The sequence below is a fragment of the Marmota marmota genome, unplaced genomic scaffold, assembly GCF_001458135.2.
Source record: "Marmota marmota marmota unplaced genomic scaffold, marMar, whole genome shotgun sequence".
Taxonomy (NCBI): Eukaryota; Metazoa; Chordata; class Mammalia; order Rodentia; family Sciuridae; genus Marmota; species Marmota marmota.
Window position 1 is genome coordinate 16409897 of NW_026000153.1, and position 21338 is coordinate 16431234.

A 21338-nucleotide genomic window follows, 5' to 3' on the forward strand; every position below is an offset into this window, starting at 1 on the left:
GTCCTGGGAATTAAAAAAATAAACCGGACTACTTGGCCTCTGGCCATGTGGAGACTGTGATCAATGAAAATATAACTAACAAATGTTTATAACGGCAAAGAAAGGAAAGGATCTTGTGCTGTCACAGAGAAAAATGGGACAAAGTGAGGGCCTTAGGTAATTTGAATGGTCAGAAAAAGCCTCTTTGAGAGGCTGGCTGATAAACATGAGACTGAAGGATACAAAGGAGTTGGTATTTGAATAATATGGGAAGAGCATTCCAAGCAGAGGGAACAGAATATGAAAAGATTCCAAGGCAGAAAAGAGCTGGGTGTGTTTTAAGCCAATATGAAGGAGCAAGGAGAGGAGCAAGAGGCAGGAAATGAGATGAAGAGATGCAGAGGCTTGAGGTCCCACCAAGGCTGGGTTTATCTTAATTTTAAGTAGAGGAGTGAAAAGGCACAATCCACAACTTAAGGAAGAAGGGAGTAAAGTCAGGAAGTTATTACAGGTGTAGATGATGATCTCATAAATTAGGGTCATAGAAATAGAGATAAAGAGAAGGGGGTTTATCAAAATAAGGACTGTAATCATAGTGCTTTCAGTCTGAGGAGACTTTAAATGGCATTTTGTCCAGTAGTTTTAATGTTTTAAGAGTTGAATTGATTTTCCAAATGAAATCTAGATAACTAAAACACATTGAAGCAGAAATTTGATGATTGATAGGTTAGCACTTTAATTGTTTAACTTTCCTACTTTGACCCTACCATGATTCTCCAAACATCTCTTTGTGAATCCATAGGCCCCAAGCTACAATTCAAGAATCACTGATTTAACTTAACCCTATGCATTTAAAAATGAGGTCATCCAGTCATTGGTATCCCCAGTGCATTAGAAGAGAAGCAAATTGTTAACATGATAGTGAGAGAAAAGGCAAGTCAGTGGCCAACCTAGAATTAATTAATTGGATGTAACACTTTATCCATCAACCAGATTTTTACTGCCTTTCATGGTAAAGGAATGAAGACCCAATGTGAGGAAAGTGGAAAATGATATGGTTTAAATCTGAGGTGCTCCCCAAAAGCTAACATGTGAAGCAATACAAGAAGGTTCAGAGAAAAAACGATGAGGTTATGAGATCCTTAACCCAATCAGTGAATTAGTCACCCAATGGGATTAATTGGGTGGTGACTGAAGGCAGGTGGGGTGTGGCTGATGGAGGCCAGGCATTGGGGTCATGGCTTTGGGGTATATATTTGTATTTGCCTAGTGGAGATTTCACTCTCTGCTCCCTGGTCATCACGTGGGCTGCTTCCCTTTACCACACTCTACCTCCATGATGTCCTGCCTCACCTCAAGCCCCGAGGAATGGAGCCTGCTGTCTATGGGCTGAGACCTCGAAAACTGTAAGCCCCCAAATAAACTTTTTCTCCTCTACAGTTGTGCTGGTTGGGTCTTTCAGTCATAGCAGTGGAAAAGCTGACTAAAATAGAAAACTAATTATTTTCCCCTAGAATCCTGGTGGAGAATACCCATTTTGCTCATATTATACATATATCAGGTAACTATTGTCACAATAATACTGTGTAATAAAGAACCACAAAATTTTAATGGCATTCAAACATAAGCACTTATTTATTCTGTGCTTGTAGATCAGCTGGGTGGCTCCATTCCTCACTGCAGGGTGAGCTCAGTTTTGCTGTGTGTTGCTCATGGTCTTGTGGCAAACGCTGAAGAACAAGAGGGCAAGCAGAAATCATGATGCCACATAAGTTGTTGGAGTGGAACCAGGAAAACTTTCTGACTGCAGTCTGTTTGTCCAAAGCAAGTTTGGGGTTCTATCCAAAGAAGTAGAAAAATATATGTGACTCTTTTGAAAAGAAACTTCAGTTATCTGATAAAGGGCATGAGCACAAGGAAAGTAGTAAATAATTAGGACCAAACATTCACTGCATGAAATTCTCATCTTGATAGAAAACTTTTTTTTTTAAATCTCCCTTTGGAAAATTCTATTTTTTGTCTCTTTAAATTCTATAAAATTTAGGCATCTTTTTGGTATGTCTTTCTTATTGCCTTAACTTATATTCTTCCTATAGACTTATCAATAAAATATCTGAATTCTTCAATTTGAGATGAAATGGCTATGTTAGTTTTTGAATTAGAATATAAGTGTCTCAGCTGGATTCAGTAATGCACATTTATAATCCCAGTGGCTCAGGAAGCTGAAGCAAGAGGATCCCAAGTACAAAGCCTCAGCAACTTAGCAAGGCCCTGTCTGAAAATAAAATATAAGAAAGGATTGTGGATGTGGCTCAGTGGTTCAGGGCCTCTGGGTTCAATTCCCAGTACTAAAAACAAAGAATATTAGTGTCTCTTGAGGGCAGTACATGTGGATTCCTCCTAAAGGGGAATGACAATTCTGCTTATAGACATCAGATAAGAAGATGCTATTCTGTCTTCTAATTCAGTATATTACAGTAAGAGACCACTTGGGATAAGAGATACTAAATGCAACGGAAATTTATCAATAATTAAATTAATTTTTTTGAGGATTATACCTTACATGATTTTTATTTATGATAGCTCTGCTTCTCTTTGTGAGGGATGTTTGCATTGGAGATTTCATGAATGCTATAGAATTTACTCAGATTCTCCCATAATGCCTCAATGACAGGAGTCTACCAGTGCAGGAAACCAAGGTGAAGTTAAATATAACTTTATACTACACTATTTTCTGGTTGTGTTGTAGAGAGAGACATTTTGAATTCATAAGTGTAGTTCTATAGATTTACACATATTCCTGCATCTTCATATTTATAGTAAAAAAATCCTTATTAAACATTACTAAATTCTACTTATTTATATTCCTTTTCTTATTAATGAATTCTGAGATATACTGAATTTTCTATACATCGTACTAAATTGCTTGAAGCATTTTGTATTTTAGCTATTATTTGAAATGTGTCTCTTGAAGAACAGCAATAACACTCATGCAGTATTTATTGGTGCCTTGATTGGAGCTATATAAATCCATATTGCATTCCTCAAGTTAGACCTCCTATACAGGAGCCCTTGGTTAATACCTTAAAGGTACTAGTCAACCAATGTTTGAAATACTTTGATCAGGAATGATAAATTACTTCTTCAAATCCTTTTGACTGCTTAAAACAATAATTTTAACCATTTAGTACATGTCTCAATATTTGTAATCATTACCAATATTAAAATACAGCAAGCAGTATGATCTAAACAATTTCCTTAATTAGTTCATGTCTATTGTGAACACTCACTTTTCATATAATTTTCTACCACTTTTATCCTTAAAGAAATAAAAAAGAAATGGCATTTGTGTATGTAGATGACATAGTTAAAGCATAAAAACTAGTTAGTGTTCATCAATTATTTCTAAATATAAGTTGTAGTTATGCTAATACTTTTGTTCTTAATTTCATATATTATTCATTAAAGCTCTCTCATTTGAGCTTTAAAGTCTATTATGCAGTTAAAGGTGAACAAATCCTGAGAAAAATTATCAATGGGAGTATAACACATGTCACATCTCTCTTTGCCAAGCTTATATTATCTGGTGTTCTAAGAGTCCTACTCCAAGAAGGGAGTAGATGTTAGTTTGAGCTTACCATTGGTTTAGTTTATTAACTTAGATACAAGTATCAGCGCAGTAAACACTTTGCACTAATTTTCTCATCATCAACTAGTATAACCTGGTACAGCTAGTATAACCTGGTACTTTGTTCTGGTACTTTGTTTTTTGGCAAGAAAGCTGGATGGGCACAGTCCCTCATGGAGTTTGTGGGAAGCAGACATGAACAATAGATATGGAAAAGGAGGACAAGTGTTTCCATGGAGAACCAGAGGCTGCCAGACAATGCTCTGGGACCACAGACCAGGAAGCCTTACCTAGTGTGTAGACTGAGGAAAGGTTTCCCTGAGAGGTGACATGTAAATAAACACTTGAACACTGAGTATGAGGCACCCTGGAAGTGCTGAGAAAACTCTCCATAGAGAAAGTGGGAGGGGGCAGGCTCACAATTACCCTGGAGGGGGAGCCAGAGGCCTGAAGAATAAGATCTAAAATAAGGCTCATGGCCAAGTTAAGAACACACTGTTGATTTCAAAGCTATCTCGGCTGAGGTTTCTTAGTGTCCTGCTGGAGGGGTGAAAGTGGGATCTAGAAATGGAGCTTGAACAGGAACCTTGATGCTGGTTTGGCAGATATTCCCATAGATTGATTTTAGGAGTAATTTCTATCTTTGTGGGAAAACTCGTAATTTCTTAAATTTTAAACTACAAAATTGATAAAAAAACACCCAAAACATATGTTTAATAAGTACTGAGATAAATAGACATTCCTAATAAAACATTTCTGCAATAAGAAATCAGTCACTATATAAATGTCACCTTATTCATCCCTGGAGTGGATTTTGCATAAATTATCACATTCCAAAGGACTGCCAATTTCCACTGAGCTATCCATCATTTGCATCTTCTTTGATAATACCATTGACCATTGGCCTTTTAGCCAGAGTGAAGCATGCTGTCCTTCCACATACCATGGAGATGCCAAAATAGTCTTGGTGTTGAGTTCCAAACTTCAAAGGATGTCACTGAAATAGAGTTTGATGGGTAGCTCTAAAGTTTCTCACCTGGACATTTTTCATATACTTCCCGGTAAATGCACACGGTAGTTATTGGATCCCAACTGCACAAGTGGGAAGCACTCATTGGTGAGCCTGTTAGTGCTCTGGAGATGACACAGTCTTCTAATTATGTGAAAGAAGTCTAAATTGAATTGCTTTCACCTGCTGGTCCATTGATCTGTGTTTTTCAAAAACCAGCTCCAAACTCCTATAAGTAAAATGTTTCTTAAGCTGTTTTCCCTGTAGTGTTTTAATAGTCACAGTTAGAACCTACATCAATTTTTGGCCAGTAGGTGTTAGATGAAGGCAGAGTAGTCATCATAATGGATTCATGCAGGTAGAACCCAATTATTGGAATATTGATGGTTGGATTTTGAGTTGAATTTTTAAGAAGCTAAGTTACTTCATAATTTGATTATCTGACATACTGTATTTCTGAATGTTTTCCAAGACCTTTTATAAATGGTGATCTAAAACCCCTTTCTGGGTTTGAGACAGTATGCTTTCCTAAGCTTGTGGAGAGCAAATGTGCTATCATTTAAAGTCCCATCAGAATCCTCTACTCCAACTTTAAAAAGTCTTCTGGATGATGATTAGTATCAAAACCTATTAGAGCTGGGAATATAGCTCAGTTGGTAGAGTGTTTGCCTCACATGCACAACGCCCAGGGTTCAATCCTCAGCATCACACACACAAAAGATGATTTGTGACAAATGTATACAGTATACATTTTTTTTTATAAACAGACTTGCTACCTAAAGAAACATTCTGAAAATTATTTAACTTTTTTACTTTGTTTTCAGTTTGAAGAATGTACAATAAATGGAGTGACCACCTAGACTCTTCCATGGTTACAAATCTTCCTCTTCTGGGCTACCCAGTTCTTCACCTTGCCCTGTTATTTTTAGCTTTTTTTCCCCCTCTTCCTGTTAGATAGAAAATTAGATAATGTTTCTGAAATCACATATCCTCAAAGTGCAGTTAAATTTATATAATGGATAGCAGCAATGGGGAAAGCTGTCACAAATCTCACTGGGGAAAAAGAAAAATTAAGAGGAACCAAGGTTCCAGCTTATATCCCTCCATAAAAATTTAAATATGTTGGTCCTTAGAAGGAATTCAAAGTAAAACCAATGGGAGAATGAGAAGTAAGATAAGTTATTTCTTCCAGGTAGAAAGGCCTTTCAGATGACAACAGGAAAAGTGTGTAAAGTTTTCATGTTGTATGTAGTGCATAATCTGTCTTCTAGAAAGAGCATATTCCTTCAGGGATCAGGGTATGCTGCAAAAAGAGGAAAGAGATGAAAGGAAGTCTGTCAACAGAACGAGAGAGAAAGCTGGCAGGGAAGTGAATTTGCAAAGCGACTAGCCATGGTACTTCCCGAAGTCCTTAATTATTTTCAACATTATTAAACCCTGAACCCATGGCAGGGTACTAAGAATGAAATCAATCAGTGTATTCTCAGGGGATTTGACACTGAGGGCCTGTAGCCTTCTCTGGAAGTCTTGTTACAGTGAGACAAGACCTTAGACATTGTTCCCATTCAATGAGAAATGAAAAGCGCAGTGACTTTCCTTCCTAGGAGAGCTAGGAGGAAGCAGAGGAGGCATGAATCCCATCCCCAGGAATGTCTTCCATCAGGAACCAGAGAAGCTCTGAGAGCCAAATTACTGTCGCTGGTATGACTTAGGATCTCCATCAACTATGCTTATCTGTGCCATGAGGAAGAAATATTTTGTGAGACCTGGACTTTCACTCTCAGGGAATTCATGTTCTGTAAGTTGGGACTGGGAAAGTGGCCAAGAACTCAGTTGTATCTGTTAAACTTGTGTCCTCATCAACCAGACCCTAACGGGGTTTCCTGATAAGTGACTAACCAACAAGGAAATCCTTGTTGCAGATTAGCCCTAAGTTATCAATCGATTTCTGGGGTGCAGAGTTGTTTTCACTATGAGGAAGTGATATATAAGCTAAAGAATTTTCCTGGATGAATATTTAATTGGATTTATACATTCTTTGGGATTTTTTTTTTAACTATCACTATGCAAAATAATCCCTAAGTTTAGAGGTATGTTTGAAATAATCTAAGGGGATCACTGAAATGTCCAGCCAAATAGAGAAATCAAAACAAAAACAAAATAAGAAGGAACAGGAAGAGTGGAAGTCTGCATGATTGTCAAAGTTTCTTTTTTATTGTCCTAAAAGATGGGTCAGACTTCTTTCTGGGATCAGTTCTTGAATCTCTGTTGTTTTAGCTGTAGCCAACTCTCATTGGTACTTGAAGGAATTTTTTTCTGGATCAGATTTATATACTGACTTCTGGTGGGTCTTTAGGGAATAAATTAAATTAATTAAATGTAATTAGGTATATAAACCCTTTGGAGAAATTAAAGTTGATATCATGTAGTAGTAAAATACAAAAGTTTTAAAATCTCCCAGTTTAGACTTCTATGCCATGGAATTTACTTGGATAATCAGGAAGATACATTATCTTTGCCTCCAAATGGCTTCTACCTGGACTGAGTTGCCTGCCTCCATTGCTGAGTTTATTTGTGGTTGGAAACGAGTCATTTTAGTCCTCCCCAGAGGGAAGAGTGGCTCTGCTTTTCTCCAGTAGCATTGCCAAGAAGGGACACAATGGTGCATCCAAAGATGACAGTTGGGCTGAATTCCATAGCTAAATTGTTTTCTTTAGATAGAAATCCTTAACATTTCAAGACATATATATATTCCTGTTAAGAATACCTAGCCAGAGAAAATATTAAAAGAATAAACCGTATATTTAAAAAAGATTTTAAAAGATCATTGTTTAATTTTAACTAAGCACACAGTGTTAATATTAAAAAGAGATGTTGGTGGGGTGAAGAAATTGTAGGTAAAGGGTTAAACAAAATCTTCCAACACCCAAACCCTTGGGGACTGCTGAGGGTCTATGGTCCTCATTGCTTATCTCCTAGCTTGAGCTTACGTTGTCTTCTGAGTGTGTCCATCATGTATCAGCTTTAATGACATAATATCTACTTGTTTTCACATGTTAACCTGGCTACAGAATTAGCACTCATTGTGTTTCTGAGTTTATCCTCTTAGTAGGATAGAAGGAGAGAAGGCCTCAGGGGCCTTGAACTCATTTCCCAGTCTGTCCTTCATCTAGATATCATGTGAGTCATAGAAGGCTGAGTGACTCTCAGAGTGGGTATCCCCTTGGTCTAACTACTCAGAGTCCTTGTGTTTATTAAGAGTGTATACAATAGCCAAGTTATAGAACCAGCCCAGGTAACTGTCAACAGATGATTGAATAAAGAAAACATAGCATATATACACAATGGAGTTCTGCTCAGCCACTAAGAAGAGTGAAATTATGTCATTTGCTACTAAATAGATGGAACTGGAGGACATCATGCATGAAATAAGGCAGAATAATAAAGTCAAGGGTCAAAGTTTTTTTTTTTTTTCTCAGCAGAAACTAGAGAGAAGAAATTCTAAAGGGGGGATTTCATGAAAATGGAAGGGAGAAAAGTAGTCTGGAGAAAGGGGATCTGAGAGATGGAGAAAGGGAGGGAAAGGGGAAGAAGTGCAGAATAAAACCAACCCAACTATGCCAAACACATGCAAGAGTGTATCACAATGAATCTCGCTTTTTTGTATAACCTACCAACTAACAAAATAAATAAATAGTAGAGTAGGGGAAGAGTGTTCATGGAGAGGGAAGAAAGGAGGCAAAGGGGAAGTGCTAGGGAATGCAGTGGACCAAATTATGTTATGTGCATTTGTGCTTATGTCACAATGAATCCCACTATTACATGTGATTATAATGCCCTAATACAATTTTTTGAAGTGTTTCTAAGAGCTTTGGTTATTTCAAGAAGCAATAAACTTTGCAAAACCATTAAGCAAAAACTTAAATTCAGTTAAAAATGAAAAAAAAAGTAGTTAATATAAACATTTTAGTAATGTGCAGAGAGTGCATGATGAAATAAGAAAGCCACCAACATGCCACAGCCACAGCAAGCTAGAAAAGCACTACCCCATATGGCTGTAAAGACTGTCCTCAACTGTTTGCCTCCTTAAGACTGAATCTGCTTTCTCCATCTTATGGACCTTCAGGTTAATGTGTGACCTTAGATAATTCACTTTACTTTCTAGTGTCTTTAATGGGACAAACTTTTTTTTTTAAAATCTCTTTCCATTTAAAGGAAACATATAATTCATTGTATTGCATATAAATATATTTTGTGAATAGATTTTAATGGCATCATTGCTATGGAATATTCAAATTTGAAAGCAGATGTAAGTCAACATCTCTTGAGTACTCCCCTATATATGGTGCAAATGCAAGCATATTATATGTACAATTTATTTAATCTCCAGGTCAATTCAGAAAGCCATAAATTATTGTGTCCATTTCACAGCTGAGAAAAATGGACCCTTGTTATATATTGCTAACTGAATGTTAGCATAGCAATTTAGACCCAGGTCTGGATATTTCTAAGAAATCTGTCTTCTTCTAGCCAAAAAGGAAAGTTAAGCTGATTATTGAGAGTATTTTACCTTACAACTCTAGTCTCTAATTTAAAGGTAGCTGAGTATAGTTTTGTTTGAAGATCAGCTTAGAAAATTATTTAACTAATGCTTAAATTTCAAGAATTTAAACTTAGATTGAGTCTATCTCCTTTCTGGAATAAGTTTGTGCTTTTGAAAGTCTATAATTGTGTTTCTATTTTTTTTAAAGCCATCAGAAAATGTATTGCTAGGCCATTTTGATAGTCTCAAGGGCATATAAGTGCAAACGCACCAAAACATGTGGATTACATTTCCCTCAAGTTGTACTATTTTCACAAATTAACAGAAATGCAGTTTGGAAGAGGGGAAAAAAGAGAAATGTTTGGGATGTATATGCAGATTTCAATCATCAAAAGACCCAAGATGTTAAGCAGCCACCCCAACTTACCCCTTTGCTTTGTATTTGACCTGGATGCTTTGTCTTTGCAGTGATCTGCTTATGGCCCTGGGGCTGAGTTGGGAAATTTCCACTTGTGGGTTTTGTTTTAAAGTTAGAGCCTGATTTTCTTTGAGAAACATTAATAAAACTGCAAACAATGATTTATTGGTATAAGAAAGTTAAGATGATTTTTTTTTTTCTGAGCATGTGGTTGATAGCATTATCAGAGCAAGAGTTTAAAAATTAATTAGTAACAAATATTGTGCTTCCTAGAATAGTCAAAGACACAAAAGTAAAATGGTTGTTGTCAGGGACTGAGTGTAGTGGATAGGGAGTCAATGTTTTATACAGACTCCCAGTTTGGGAAGAAGACAAAATTCTGGAGATGGAGGACAGTGATTGTTGCATAACAATGTGAATGTACTCAATGCCACTTACACTAAAAATTGTTGACAAAGTACATTTTATGTTATGTGTGTGTGTGTGTGTATCTACAATACACATATGATTAATAAGAAAAATTAATTTGCTTTTGTTTTCACCTATACACCTGATATGCATATATGGTGTGCATACAAGATAGGGTAGGTTCGAGAGACCTGAGATCAAAACTACACGTTGTGATTTCTAATTAGAGATAATTAACAGTCTAATCTGACTCAATAGTATCTTTATTTTTTGCACTACAAGATCAAATACTTATCTCATTGCAACTTACAGTAATCAAATAATAGTATATGCCAAGTACTTAGCACATAGAAGGAGTAAGTGGAAGCTCTTGTAGATAATTAATGAATTTTTTAACAGCATTTACAGTAGCAAAGAGTCTTGGGTAAAAATAAAACTAGCCACCTTATTAGTTATTTTTAACCATGAAACATCAAAATAATCATGTGTATTTCTCTAAGAATTAAACAAGAACAATTTTTGGTTTGTTTTAAAAAAATGTTGATTTAGTATTTACTCTGTGCCATATGCTGACTGATAGATAAGCAGCCCAGAAAAAGGGCACATCATGGAGACCAATCAAATGAAATGCACTGAGGACAGGGAGATCCTGAGACTGTTGCCGTCACATCTGTGTGAAGCTGAACTGACTCCTTTATCTGTTTTCTTATTAGAAGATCTTGGATGAATATTTTATATATAAAGTGAGTGGACACCACATAGTGCAAAAGTGTCCTCACAAAACAGTTTTCTCTGACAGATCATGCAGGTGAAAATAATAATTCAGAGTTCATGGATTAAAGTGTCACAGCTTTTTCAGGGAACATTAGAGGAGGACCATGACCAGTGCAGCATTTCCAAAATGTACCTTGGAGGATGCCCAGGTTCTTGAATTGGTTAGTGATAATTGTTCCTCCAAGTAATGACCATATAGCGAAACATCTTTGGAAGACTGCATTAGACAAAGGTCAATGGGTTTTCTTTACCTTCACATTTCTCAAACTGTTGACATTCTCAGATGTGTCTATGCTTCCAGGAGAGGGGTACAGAATGCCACGTTTCCTTAAGTTATTTGACAGTTGAGTCCTTTCTCTCCCTAGAGCTTTTATGAAGATCCTGAGGAAAAGTGATTTGTGGGTTACCCCACCAGGAACATGTGTCCCTTGGAGCTGCATAAGACAAGTTGTAATGGCCATTTACTGGAGAAATTGGCCAGTTTACACAAACAAAGTGAGAGGAAGCCAAATGAAACTGACTCTCCTCCAAGGGTCAGGATTTCTCCTGTTTTTTGTTTTTGTTTTTGTTTTAGCTCAAGGGACCAAGGATCCTGAGGTACATTAGAAGGGGGTCCATGAGGGCTGACCACTAGGGAACAGTGGGCAGGAGCATGCCCAGGGAGGGTGGTAGGAGCCCATGAGGCCAAGAGATCATGGGGAAGGGGTGCAGTGCTTTCTCTCCTAATGGGCTCAGCCCCCACCAGTGAGAGTGCCATTTGACAATGAAAAGCATTAATAAGAAATAGATGGAGGGCAATGCTGAAGTGCAGATCAGGAATAGCTCACACGGTGATGCTCTTGCACTAGAAGCAAAAACTATCCTGGGATCTGAAGAAATCACTTAAGAAGAGAATGCTTTCTCTTCAGTGAGCCTCAGTAAAGCTGCACTAGGAGAATTCTGCACAATTGTTCCTACTCTAGCTTAGAAAATGGAGTTGATTAAGTGGAAGGCAACTTTAAAATGTGACAAAGATGATGAGGTGATTAAGGGGTAGGATTTAAGTGGCAAGATGTGGAAAAATTAAGATGTGTGACTGAGTAGCAGTGACAGTGGGGTATATGATAGCTGCCTATAAATACCCAATTAATTGCCTAATGTGGCAAATGAAAAGAAACAGGCTTCAACCACCAAAAAGGAAACTTGATTTGGAGAATATTAGGGAATTTGTATTTAACAGGAAGGGTGATTTGACTGCCATTATACAGAAAATCAGTTGAGTTATTTGGGTAAAGATTCAAGATGATACTTCACTTCCTTATAATATCCTGGTGTCAACAAGATATTTTTCTTTGAAAAGGATGTATATCATTCTTAATGTCTGTTCAGAGCAGAAATTGAAGAATAGAGAAAAAATGTTTAATTTGCTACAAGGTGTTGTGATTGGTGATAATGCTCAGGGTTGCTTTAACCCTCCAGGTATGTTTTCCCTTAGGCTGAATTATACCAATATCTTGGGTGATATGAATCATAGAATATCTAGACATTGTGTTATGCTGTATATGAAGCTACACCTTATCACATAAACCATACCAAAGACAATTAACATAAGGGGCATTTGACAAAACTACTTAACTCTTAGTGAGCTCAATAATGCACTAGGTGCTTTACAAATATATCTAATAATCACATAAATACTCTGAAAAATGCATTCGTATCCCCATTTTACAGATGAGTAAACTGATCCTTGGGGAAATTAAATAACCTGACGGAGAACTTGCACTTCATTTTGAGTTACTTAAAAAAAAAAATCCATGCCCTGTTACTGTGATGCTATACTGCCTCCTGAAGGCATTTTTGATCATCATTTTATGAACTTCAGACCAATGGCTTAGTATGTATGAAGCACTCCTGAGAAAAAACTCGTTTGCTTGTGTTTGAGCGTGGGGGATCACTAAAGGCATTACTCACACTTAACCCAGATAACACTATGGCAGGACATCAGCCAGCCACTTTCCTCTAGCTGTGCAGATAGGCAAGGATAGGAGAAAGGGCGGCTGGCTCCCATCCCCTGAGCATTTATAGGGAGGAGAACTGCCAGATCTAAAAAGCAGCATCCAGATTTGATTATAACTCCTCTTTGTGGGCTTTGAAGCTTTTTGTTATTTCTTCCTTTGCCTCATGGACTTCAGATCTATTTTCACATAAACAGAAATGATTCCTCCTTTCTGAGCACTTCATTTTTGGTGGCATCATGGAATGTCCCAGGAAGGGGGGCATGGGACCAATTATAAAGGAGAAATTCCTCTTTGGCTTGCATGTTTATATGAAAATGCCAAAGCCATCAGCTGCTGCGACAGCAGGCCCAGGGTGAGCCTTTTCCCCAACTGTCTTACAGCAACTACACAGCAGGGGGAGATCACTCTAGTAGGCCTCATTAGAAGATGATAAATAAAAGAAATTGTTCCTCCCGAAGTGTCATCCTGCATTCGTGACTTGTGCAAGAAGTTTAGGAAGTCTGCGCCTCTCTCTATATATTTTATTCTAGTAAGATGTGCCCAAATTATAAGCATGGAAATGATAACTCAAATTCCAACCACTCTCTATTAAATGCCCTATCTTGGCTTACTACTGAGGAAATTTTCCTTGAATAGAGAGAATGTAGATTGAAAAAAAATTAATTTCACATTCCTATTTATGGGACATTTGAGACAAACAGCCCATCAGTGTTACTGTTACCTCATTCACCTTTTTTAGCCATCAGCACTGGCTGCTTATGTCTTTTACATTCATGGAACGCATTTCAAATCTGAGGAATTCAGTTCCATAGCAGGATCTTAGCAGAGATGATATATATCATGTTGTTTGGCTATCTTCTTAATGCTTTCTTCTTTCTTGTGAAAAAAATATATAAATGGTGTATTGATGGAAAAACCAGATCTGACAGGAAGGTTGAAAAACTAAGTTACTTAAACAATTCTTCTGGAACCATTCAGGAGAGAAGGGTGGAGTAGAGTCTGAAACAAAACAATACAGTGCTGAAGGTTATATTTTTTAAATGAAACTTAATTAGAGCTATTTTTAATATATCTGTCCTGTTATCACTCCCAGTAGGGGTAACCTCCATCCTATTTGGCTTCTTTGCCACCTAGTGTACAAGGTGAGCTGTCAGTTTCCTAGATGTGAGCAAGATTAGAGCTGGTACTCATACCCAGCTCTCCCAGGCAGAACACAGAAAGGTGTTCTTTCTGTGGTGTGGAAGCTTGTCTTTTTCTATTATTCCAGATTCGGAGGTTCTTCATGCTCATGGTATGATGTGATGTTTTCTAATTTTCTTTGGCAGTGAATAGTGATAGACCCTAAGTCCTCAGAAACTATAAGTGAAAATGTATTCCATATTTGGTGTTGTAGATCCAACAAGACCCAACAACAGTTTTCATTAGTTAACTTCCCTTCATTATTAGTAAATTATTTATTTTTTTCAGATCCATTTCTCTGAATCTTTAATTATGAAACTTTCTGATAAGACAAGTGCCGCAGTCCGGCTGCAGCAAAATAACCGGGGGTTGACGAACAACTTGAGTAGATTGATACAGCAGGAGTGGGAGCCGTTTATTGCAGGACAGGAGCAGTATTTATACATTCCACACAGCTTATCTAATTAGCATAAACTAGATACATCAGTCAACCAATAAGGAATCTCCACACTTAATGGCTCGCTTTTGTTACTTCTCAAACCACTCCCTCTGGCATTTTGCCAGGCACCATCCAGACTTGTTTACAACTCTAACATTCCCCTGGCAAAATGCCAGGTGTTATTTTGACTTGTTTACAGACTCTAACAGACAAGTACAAAGAGCTATTATTTAAATATATTTGGTTACGAATCAGATTAGAACTACAGAAACTCCAAACCAGAGGCTGTTGTTCCAGGTGAGTTTCCAAGATATTTTCTATGAAATTGGATTATTATCATTTTAAAAAAAAAAAAACTAAAAGATTTTGTGTTTTGAAATGTACTTACAAACCCCCTGCCTGGGATCCAAAGAGCCCAATGCAAATGCTTTCAGGGATGTATAATTTGTAAACTTTTATTTTTATTTTGGGAGAAATAACCAACTTAATTTTATGCCTTCCAGTCATAAATTTGACTTTTGAGCATTTTAGTATTCATGGATTCAAAAGAAAAAATAACTGTTTTGAATCAGTGGTTTTTCAAACCATCATAAAGAGCAAATTTTATTTTATTTTTATCATTTAAGTTTTTCCTGTCCTTGTTTAAGTGAGGATTGGAGATAATTACAAATACTAAAAGAAGGTACCTATGGGTAGAGGGACTGGAATTCATGATTGAAAAAAATAGAATACTCAGTATTTGAATGGTTTCTGAAGTAGTCTGACTCTTGTACCACCGTCAACACTTACAATTTCTCTCATACGCAGGGAAATCTTCTGACAACATGGCCTCTTCCTGTACTTTTCTGGAATATCAAGCATCACCCTCTAAGTTTTCAGCCTTGTATTTTCTTTGGAATGTTCTTCTTTACCCTTCTTAAATACTTCACATATACAAAAGGAAATGTCAACATTTAACCTTTAGTATGAGTTGGGAAAAGGGAAAAGTTTATTTCAATGCTCTTCTATTTAAACACAATGGAACTCTGTTATGATATAACATTTTATTCTTGCATTCCAATATAATATGTTTGAACTATGAACACCCAAAAGCGTAGAAAAAGTGATGCCATTATAATCCATATACAAATCCTGGTGTCAATCCTAGTATTATAACAAAATTCAACCTTATATCTTCATATGTGGGTATGCTGGTTGTGATTTTTCTCCCCCAAATCTAAATCCCTGCAATGTCAATTTACTTTTTTTTCCCTAATAGAAAACAAAAATCTCAGCATGTTAGTAAGAATAAAATCTCTGAAAGAAATTTTGTTCCCTGCAACATTGTATCAGAGAACATATAAAGAACTGATGGATAAATGGACAATAAGCCAGTTTTAGACTTTAACAGACACACATATTTTAAAAAATTTTTTAAAAATAGTTTTTAGTTGTAGTTGAATACAATACCTTCATTTATTTATTTATTTTTATATGGTGATGAGGATCAAACACAACGCCTCACACATACTATGCGAGAGCTCTATCACTGAGCTACAACCCCAGCACAGACACACATATTTTTAATATAAGCTGCCCAATCTCCTGGCTTATATATGCAATTTGAGATGTATGTGTATTTAATGTGATCTCAAATATTTTGTGTTATACAAATGTAGGTTATCCATGTGATTCTGTATGTGTATTTACTTTGTGCCCAGGGAAACAAAGATGTCAGATCGAAGTCAGGAACTTAGCATGGATTCTAGTTTTCATATATACACTATGACACTAAGAGAAGACCTTTGTTTTGTGATGATGATATAATAACAGCAATATCTCCACATCTAAACTAAGGAAAGTTTGGGTATGTATTTACTTATTAGGTGCTTTTTAAGCACCTTAATATCTTTAAATCTGTATTTCACAAAGAAAGAGACAAGTTGACCTAAACCACAACACTAAAAACAAGTTGACTCATAGGAATTGACCTCCAAATTTAAAAAATAAGTAAACAAATAACTACTAAAAACAGTGACAACATAGGTGGTCCCTTTATAGACATAAAAAGCATATTTTTCATTTTTATGCTTAAAATATCCTCTTATAGCTATGCCTATAAAATGCAAATCAAATCATATGATATGATTTATGGTATATCCAAGGGTTGTCATTCAAAAACTATTCTATTGAGGCACTTTTCAAAGTGTCATTGGTCCAAACAATCTCTTAAGGGACCCTGAGTCTTATATCAGACTATGGAGGAGAGCAGCAGGGTTGGTAACCCCAGCAGGTTGGAGCAGCGCATAGATGTGAGAGCTGCATGACCCACTTTGTGGGTCCAAGGAACAGCAGTGGACAGCTTACATATGGTCATTGGAAAGATACTGATTCAAGGGATGTGGGGGGAGTCACAGTAACTGGTAAATATGGTACGAGAAAACCTAGCAAGAGATAAAAAAAAAATGTACTGATGGTGCACTAAGCACACAGACACTGTAGGGTTAAGGAATGTCATAGAATCCTAGCAAATAGAACTGCTGCAGAATTCTGTTAAATCCTTCTGTATAGCAAGTTTTGGTCATAGAGCTTGTCTTCCAAAGAATAAGCCAGTTCCTAACATAAGGAAAAAATAGAAAAGGCAAAAATGAGATATAATCATTGATTTCTCCAAATACTGAAAGGACAAGGCTACTAGAATAATTTCAAAGGCAGAACTGAAGCCAAGGGAATAAGGCAGAACCTACTTTTCAAAACTTGAACAAAATGTAGGAATTTGTTTTAGGCAAGTTTGAGCTAGCTCCACAACTGGATTGAGGCCCATTGTGAGTCATCTGAACTTGGACCAAGAGCTCTTCACACCCCTCAGGATCCCAGGCTCTGTGGAACCAGAGGAGGGTGAAAACCCAAGCAGAACATCACCACCCAGAGAAGGTTACACCTTAAGTCCTGGGTTTCTTCTACTCAGCTCAGCAGGAGAGATTCCACAGGCAGGGCCTTAAGCTCCTTAGTTACCCATTTCTCAGAACTTTGCACAGCTTTAATAGAAGAGGGTTTACAACAGCAGTCTGTAGGAAACCTAGGCTGTTTCCTGTGTCCTGAAAAACTTTCCAGGAGTCTTCTGGAGTCCTCAATGGCACCATGGACTCCTCTCCATGAAGGACATAAGAGTGATGCTTCACCTTCCCTAGGACACTGCAGAAGTCTCCTCTTGCCCAGGGAGCAAGGTCATCCAGAACACTGTTCACTCCAGTTAATATCAACAACCATTAAATATTTTAAATAGCCCACAGACCCAGCCTGTCTTTCTATCATTGTTTCTAGAAAACTATGTTCAATATGGCTAAGACCAAATGTTGTTTTTAAAAAGAATATTTGCTATGAAGACCAGGCTGGATACCAAAAATGGGACCAAATAGCCACTTCATTTCCTTTCAAATAATTTTGTCTTTACTATGTTGCAATTCAAATATCTTCAATGCTGCTTGTGACACACTTATAAAACACTTAAATATTTATAGTTTTCAATTCCTTTTTCTATTTTAACACCTAAACAGGCATGCAAAGGAATATGAGTAGTCTGTACTATCAAATTATTGGAAACCATATTCTGTAATATATATTACAAATTGTTCTTCTTCTTCCCCTCTTCCTCCACCCCCACCTCCTCCTTTTTCTTCTAACTGGGGATTGGCCTTGTGCATGCTGCACAAATGCCCTACCACTGAGCCACTTTACCATCCAACAAATTGTTCTTTAAGGAGAGAATGGCCTACAAATTTGCAGAATGAGGCACCTAGAACTTATATCCTGAACTGGGCATGTTTATTAAAATTTTGTATATGATGTTTAACTTAGGGATATTCCTTCAGAGGACAGACCTAGGAATAATAGATGCTACAGGAAAGGGAATTAAGTTAAATGTTGTAAAGGCAACTTTCAAGATGTGGAGAAGTAAAGAAAAAGGAAGGGAGCAGTGTTGATCTCCCTGGCATGATAGTGAACATAAGAGCAAAAGTAGAGAGCGAATGTGCTTAGCAGGAATTTTATACATATTTAAGTGGAGAATAGGGAGTTGACTTAAGTGACTTTAAAAGTGACTAAGATTGAATCAAAATTCAAATGTCTCATTTCCTGATCTGGGATATTTTTTACCCGATTCTTTGCTATGGTCCAAATATGTCAATGTCCTAATCCCTAGAATGTGTGACTATTAACATATATGACAGAAAGGATTTTGCAGACTCTTAAGTGATTCTTAAGAGAAATCAAGAATATTGAGTTAAGGAGATTATCCTGGATTATCTGGAGGGCCTGATAAATTACTATAGTTTTATAAGAGGGAAACAAAAGGTTTCAGAGTCAGAGGAGAAGGTGGCATGATAATGGAAGCAGAGATTGGAGTAATGTATTTTGAAGATGGACGAAGGAACCATGAGCCAAGGAAAGCAGGTGACTACTAGGAATTGAAAATGGCAAGCAAGTGGGGATCTCTAGAGCTTCCCATAGGAATGCCACTCTGCCAACATGTTCAAAATTCCAATCTCCACAATTCAAAGGAAATACACATGTGTTGTTTTGAGCCATCAACTTTGTGATATTCCATTCAGCAACAACAGAAAACTAATACTCTGCCTTTCTTTAAATATGGTCTGAAATTTTATGTGAGCCCTAAACAAGGCAGCCAAGGCCAAAAGTGTGCATATGAATGAAGGAAGTTTCTGAATTTCACTTCCCTTTCCCAATATCAGTTGTTGATTCTTGAACTGAGCATATGTCACTCTTTTCTTATGAAGTTACTTCTTATTTATTCACATACATGGGCTATGACTTTAATGCATTTATATTTTAAACGCAGTTTTCTTCACATGCACAAGCCCTGTCATGATCAAACTTGTATTTCCCCATCTGCTTCTCCCTTTAACCCCTGTCATGCTGAACTTGACGAGTTTCCTGAAAGCACCATGCTATATTGTCTCTGTTGTTTTGTATGTATTGTTTCCTCTGTAGTGAGGGATTTTTATTTTATGTTTTGACCAGATAACTTCAACTTAGCTGCATCAGGATTATGTTTAGCTATAATAGAGACTCCTAAATAATACATTATTAAATAGAAAGAAGATAATCCTCTTTCCCAGTACAATCTGGAGAACCCCATTTCCTGAGGACCCTAGCACTGGTATGGCATTTCCGCTTTGGGGTGTCCTTGGAAAATCAGATTCCTTCTAGTTGATTGCTCTGCTGGAGATGGTTCTTGTCTTAATAGTACTAGATGACACTTAGATTTCTGGCCATCATATCTATCTTCCAGGCCTAGGGTTAGAGGAAAATGCAAAGAGGAAAAGAAAGATCACACCCTAGTTATCTTTTGAGGACAGTCCCTGGAAGCTGACAAGTTCTACTCACATATATTAACAAGCACTTAGTCATTAGGAAAGAGGCTGACAAGAGTCTTTTTCAAAATTTTGGGGATGGTAGTGGCATTTGCTTTACTGAAAAGCAGATGCTCTATAGCTGTGGAAGAAGAGAAACCATATTAATGGACAACATACTGCATCTCTCACAACATCATGTAAGACTCAGCTAGTATGTTTCTTACTCTGAGAAGACTTTTCTAATCCCCAAGTGCATTGGTTCTTTCTTCTCTTTGTTTCCCAAATGACCTGTGAATACTAACCTTACTTTGAGAACAAATTGCTGACTGGACTGTGAGCTATTTGAGGCAGGAGCTCTATTGTTATCACTGTATTGCCTAACACAGTAGCTACTACATGAATGAATATTTCTATTAAATGAATGAATAAATTAACTCTGAAAAGATTTCAGATACCAGTGCCTAGAAAATTTTGAAATTTAAGCAGATATTTTAACCTAAAATGTAGTATATTTTCTGTTCTTAAAATAATTTTGTAGCAATTCCTAGGAAACTATGAGTGTGTGCAAATATACAGAAAAAAGTAACTGTGTTGTATTTTATGTTTCAAAAAGTTGAAATTCTACTCATAGAAAGACATATTTCCACCTCCACTTTCTCTGTGAAAAAAAATTTAGAAAGGTGTAATGAAAGGAAATTTGTGTTAATTTAACCTATTACAATGCAACAATCTATATCAATTCAACCAAATTAGGTAAATAACTGTAATACTATAAAATAGACTAATAGTCATAATAAATCATAAAAATCTATTGTGTAGCAAAAGACTCCATTTCTTTTCTGGCATTTCCCCCAACATCCCCTCTGTAATGTATTTTAACAGTGCCCTAAGTTTATCAATGTGGTTTAGAAAAATCCTTAATCTTATAGCACTTTCAGTTCAAGCAACTAATTTTGCCTTAGCAAAAAAAAAAATATGATTAGATAGAGGCCTATAAGTGTAATTGTTATTCATATTATTTTATGTATATAGGTCTTCCATGTTTCTTAAATATACTCTTTTGAAATTTAATATATTTGTTATCTAATGAATAAATAAAATGGGATTGAAAGGAAATACAAGACATGATACTTGTTCTTAACTTGGAATTCAACAGGGAAGAGATTATATTAAAACTAGTGGTGTTAGGGCAACTTTTAATTGAGGTTAACTAAGCAGATGAGTGAATGAGCATGTGAATTAGGGAGACTACTTCTTCAGGGTATTGTATGGATATTTTCATGGATCAACTTTAGTATTTTTCCAGATCCTCTACTTCTATAAATTAACAATATTTTCATCTTGCTCCTTAAACTAGGGTGGCCACATGTTCAGTTTGCCTGGGACTCATTTAGTCCATGCCTGTTGTTCAAGCAAAATTATTGCCAGTTCTCCCTTTTACTCCCCAAAGGAAGCAGTCATCTGATAGCCTGCTCCTCTCTCCATAACCAAATTTACTTTCCCTCACTTCTCCCTTCTTTCTCCCTTTTCACACCAAAAGCACATGGGAGGAGGAAAAATAGTAGCATTCTGGAAAGCTCTGTTTCTGGCTTTGGTTCCTATATTCCTGT

The 21338-nt window shown here is 36.7% G+C and overlaps 1 protein-coding gene and 1 long non-coding RNA gene across 14 annotated transcripts in view; one reads left to right on the top strand and one right to left on the bottom strand.

The window, feature by feature from the left end:
* Nucleotides 1-21338, top strand: part of Sugct (succinyl-CoA:glutarate-CoA transferase) — a 702721-nt gene that overhangs the window by 610705 nt on the left and 70678 nt on the right. The window contains exon 14 of one of the 7 annotated variants that reach the window (XM_048786484.1): nt 5441-5463. The exons of the other annotated variants lie outside the window; for them this stretch is intronic. Coding sequence (XP_048642441.1) covers nt 5441-5445 — 5 coding nt within the window. The 3' untranslated portion in view covers nt 5446-5463. Of the gene's footprint in view, nt 1-5440; nt 5464-21338 lie in introns of those variants that run through there. 7 annotated transcript variants of the gene reach the window in all.
* Nucleotides 1585-21338, bottom strand: part of LOC107146197 — a 40846-nt gene continuing 21092 nt past the window's right edge. For 6 of the 7 annotated variants that reach the window (XR_007341717.1, XR_007341715.1, XR_007341720.1 and 3 more), the window contains 2 exons: nt 15164-15297; nt 1585-13755 (listed from right to left, as the gene is read on the bottom strand). This is a non-coding gene — a long non-coding RNA (uncharacterized LOC107146197). The remainder of the gene's footprint in view (nt 13756-15163; nt 15298-21338) is intronic. The other variant, XR_007341718.1, reaches the window with a different exon arrangement.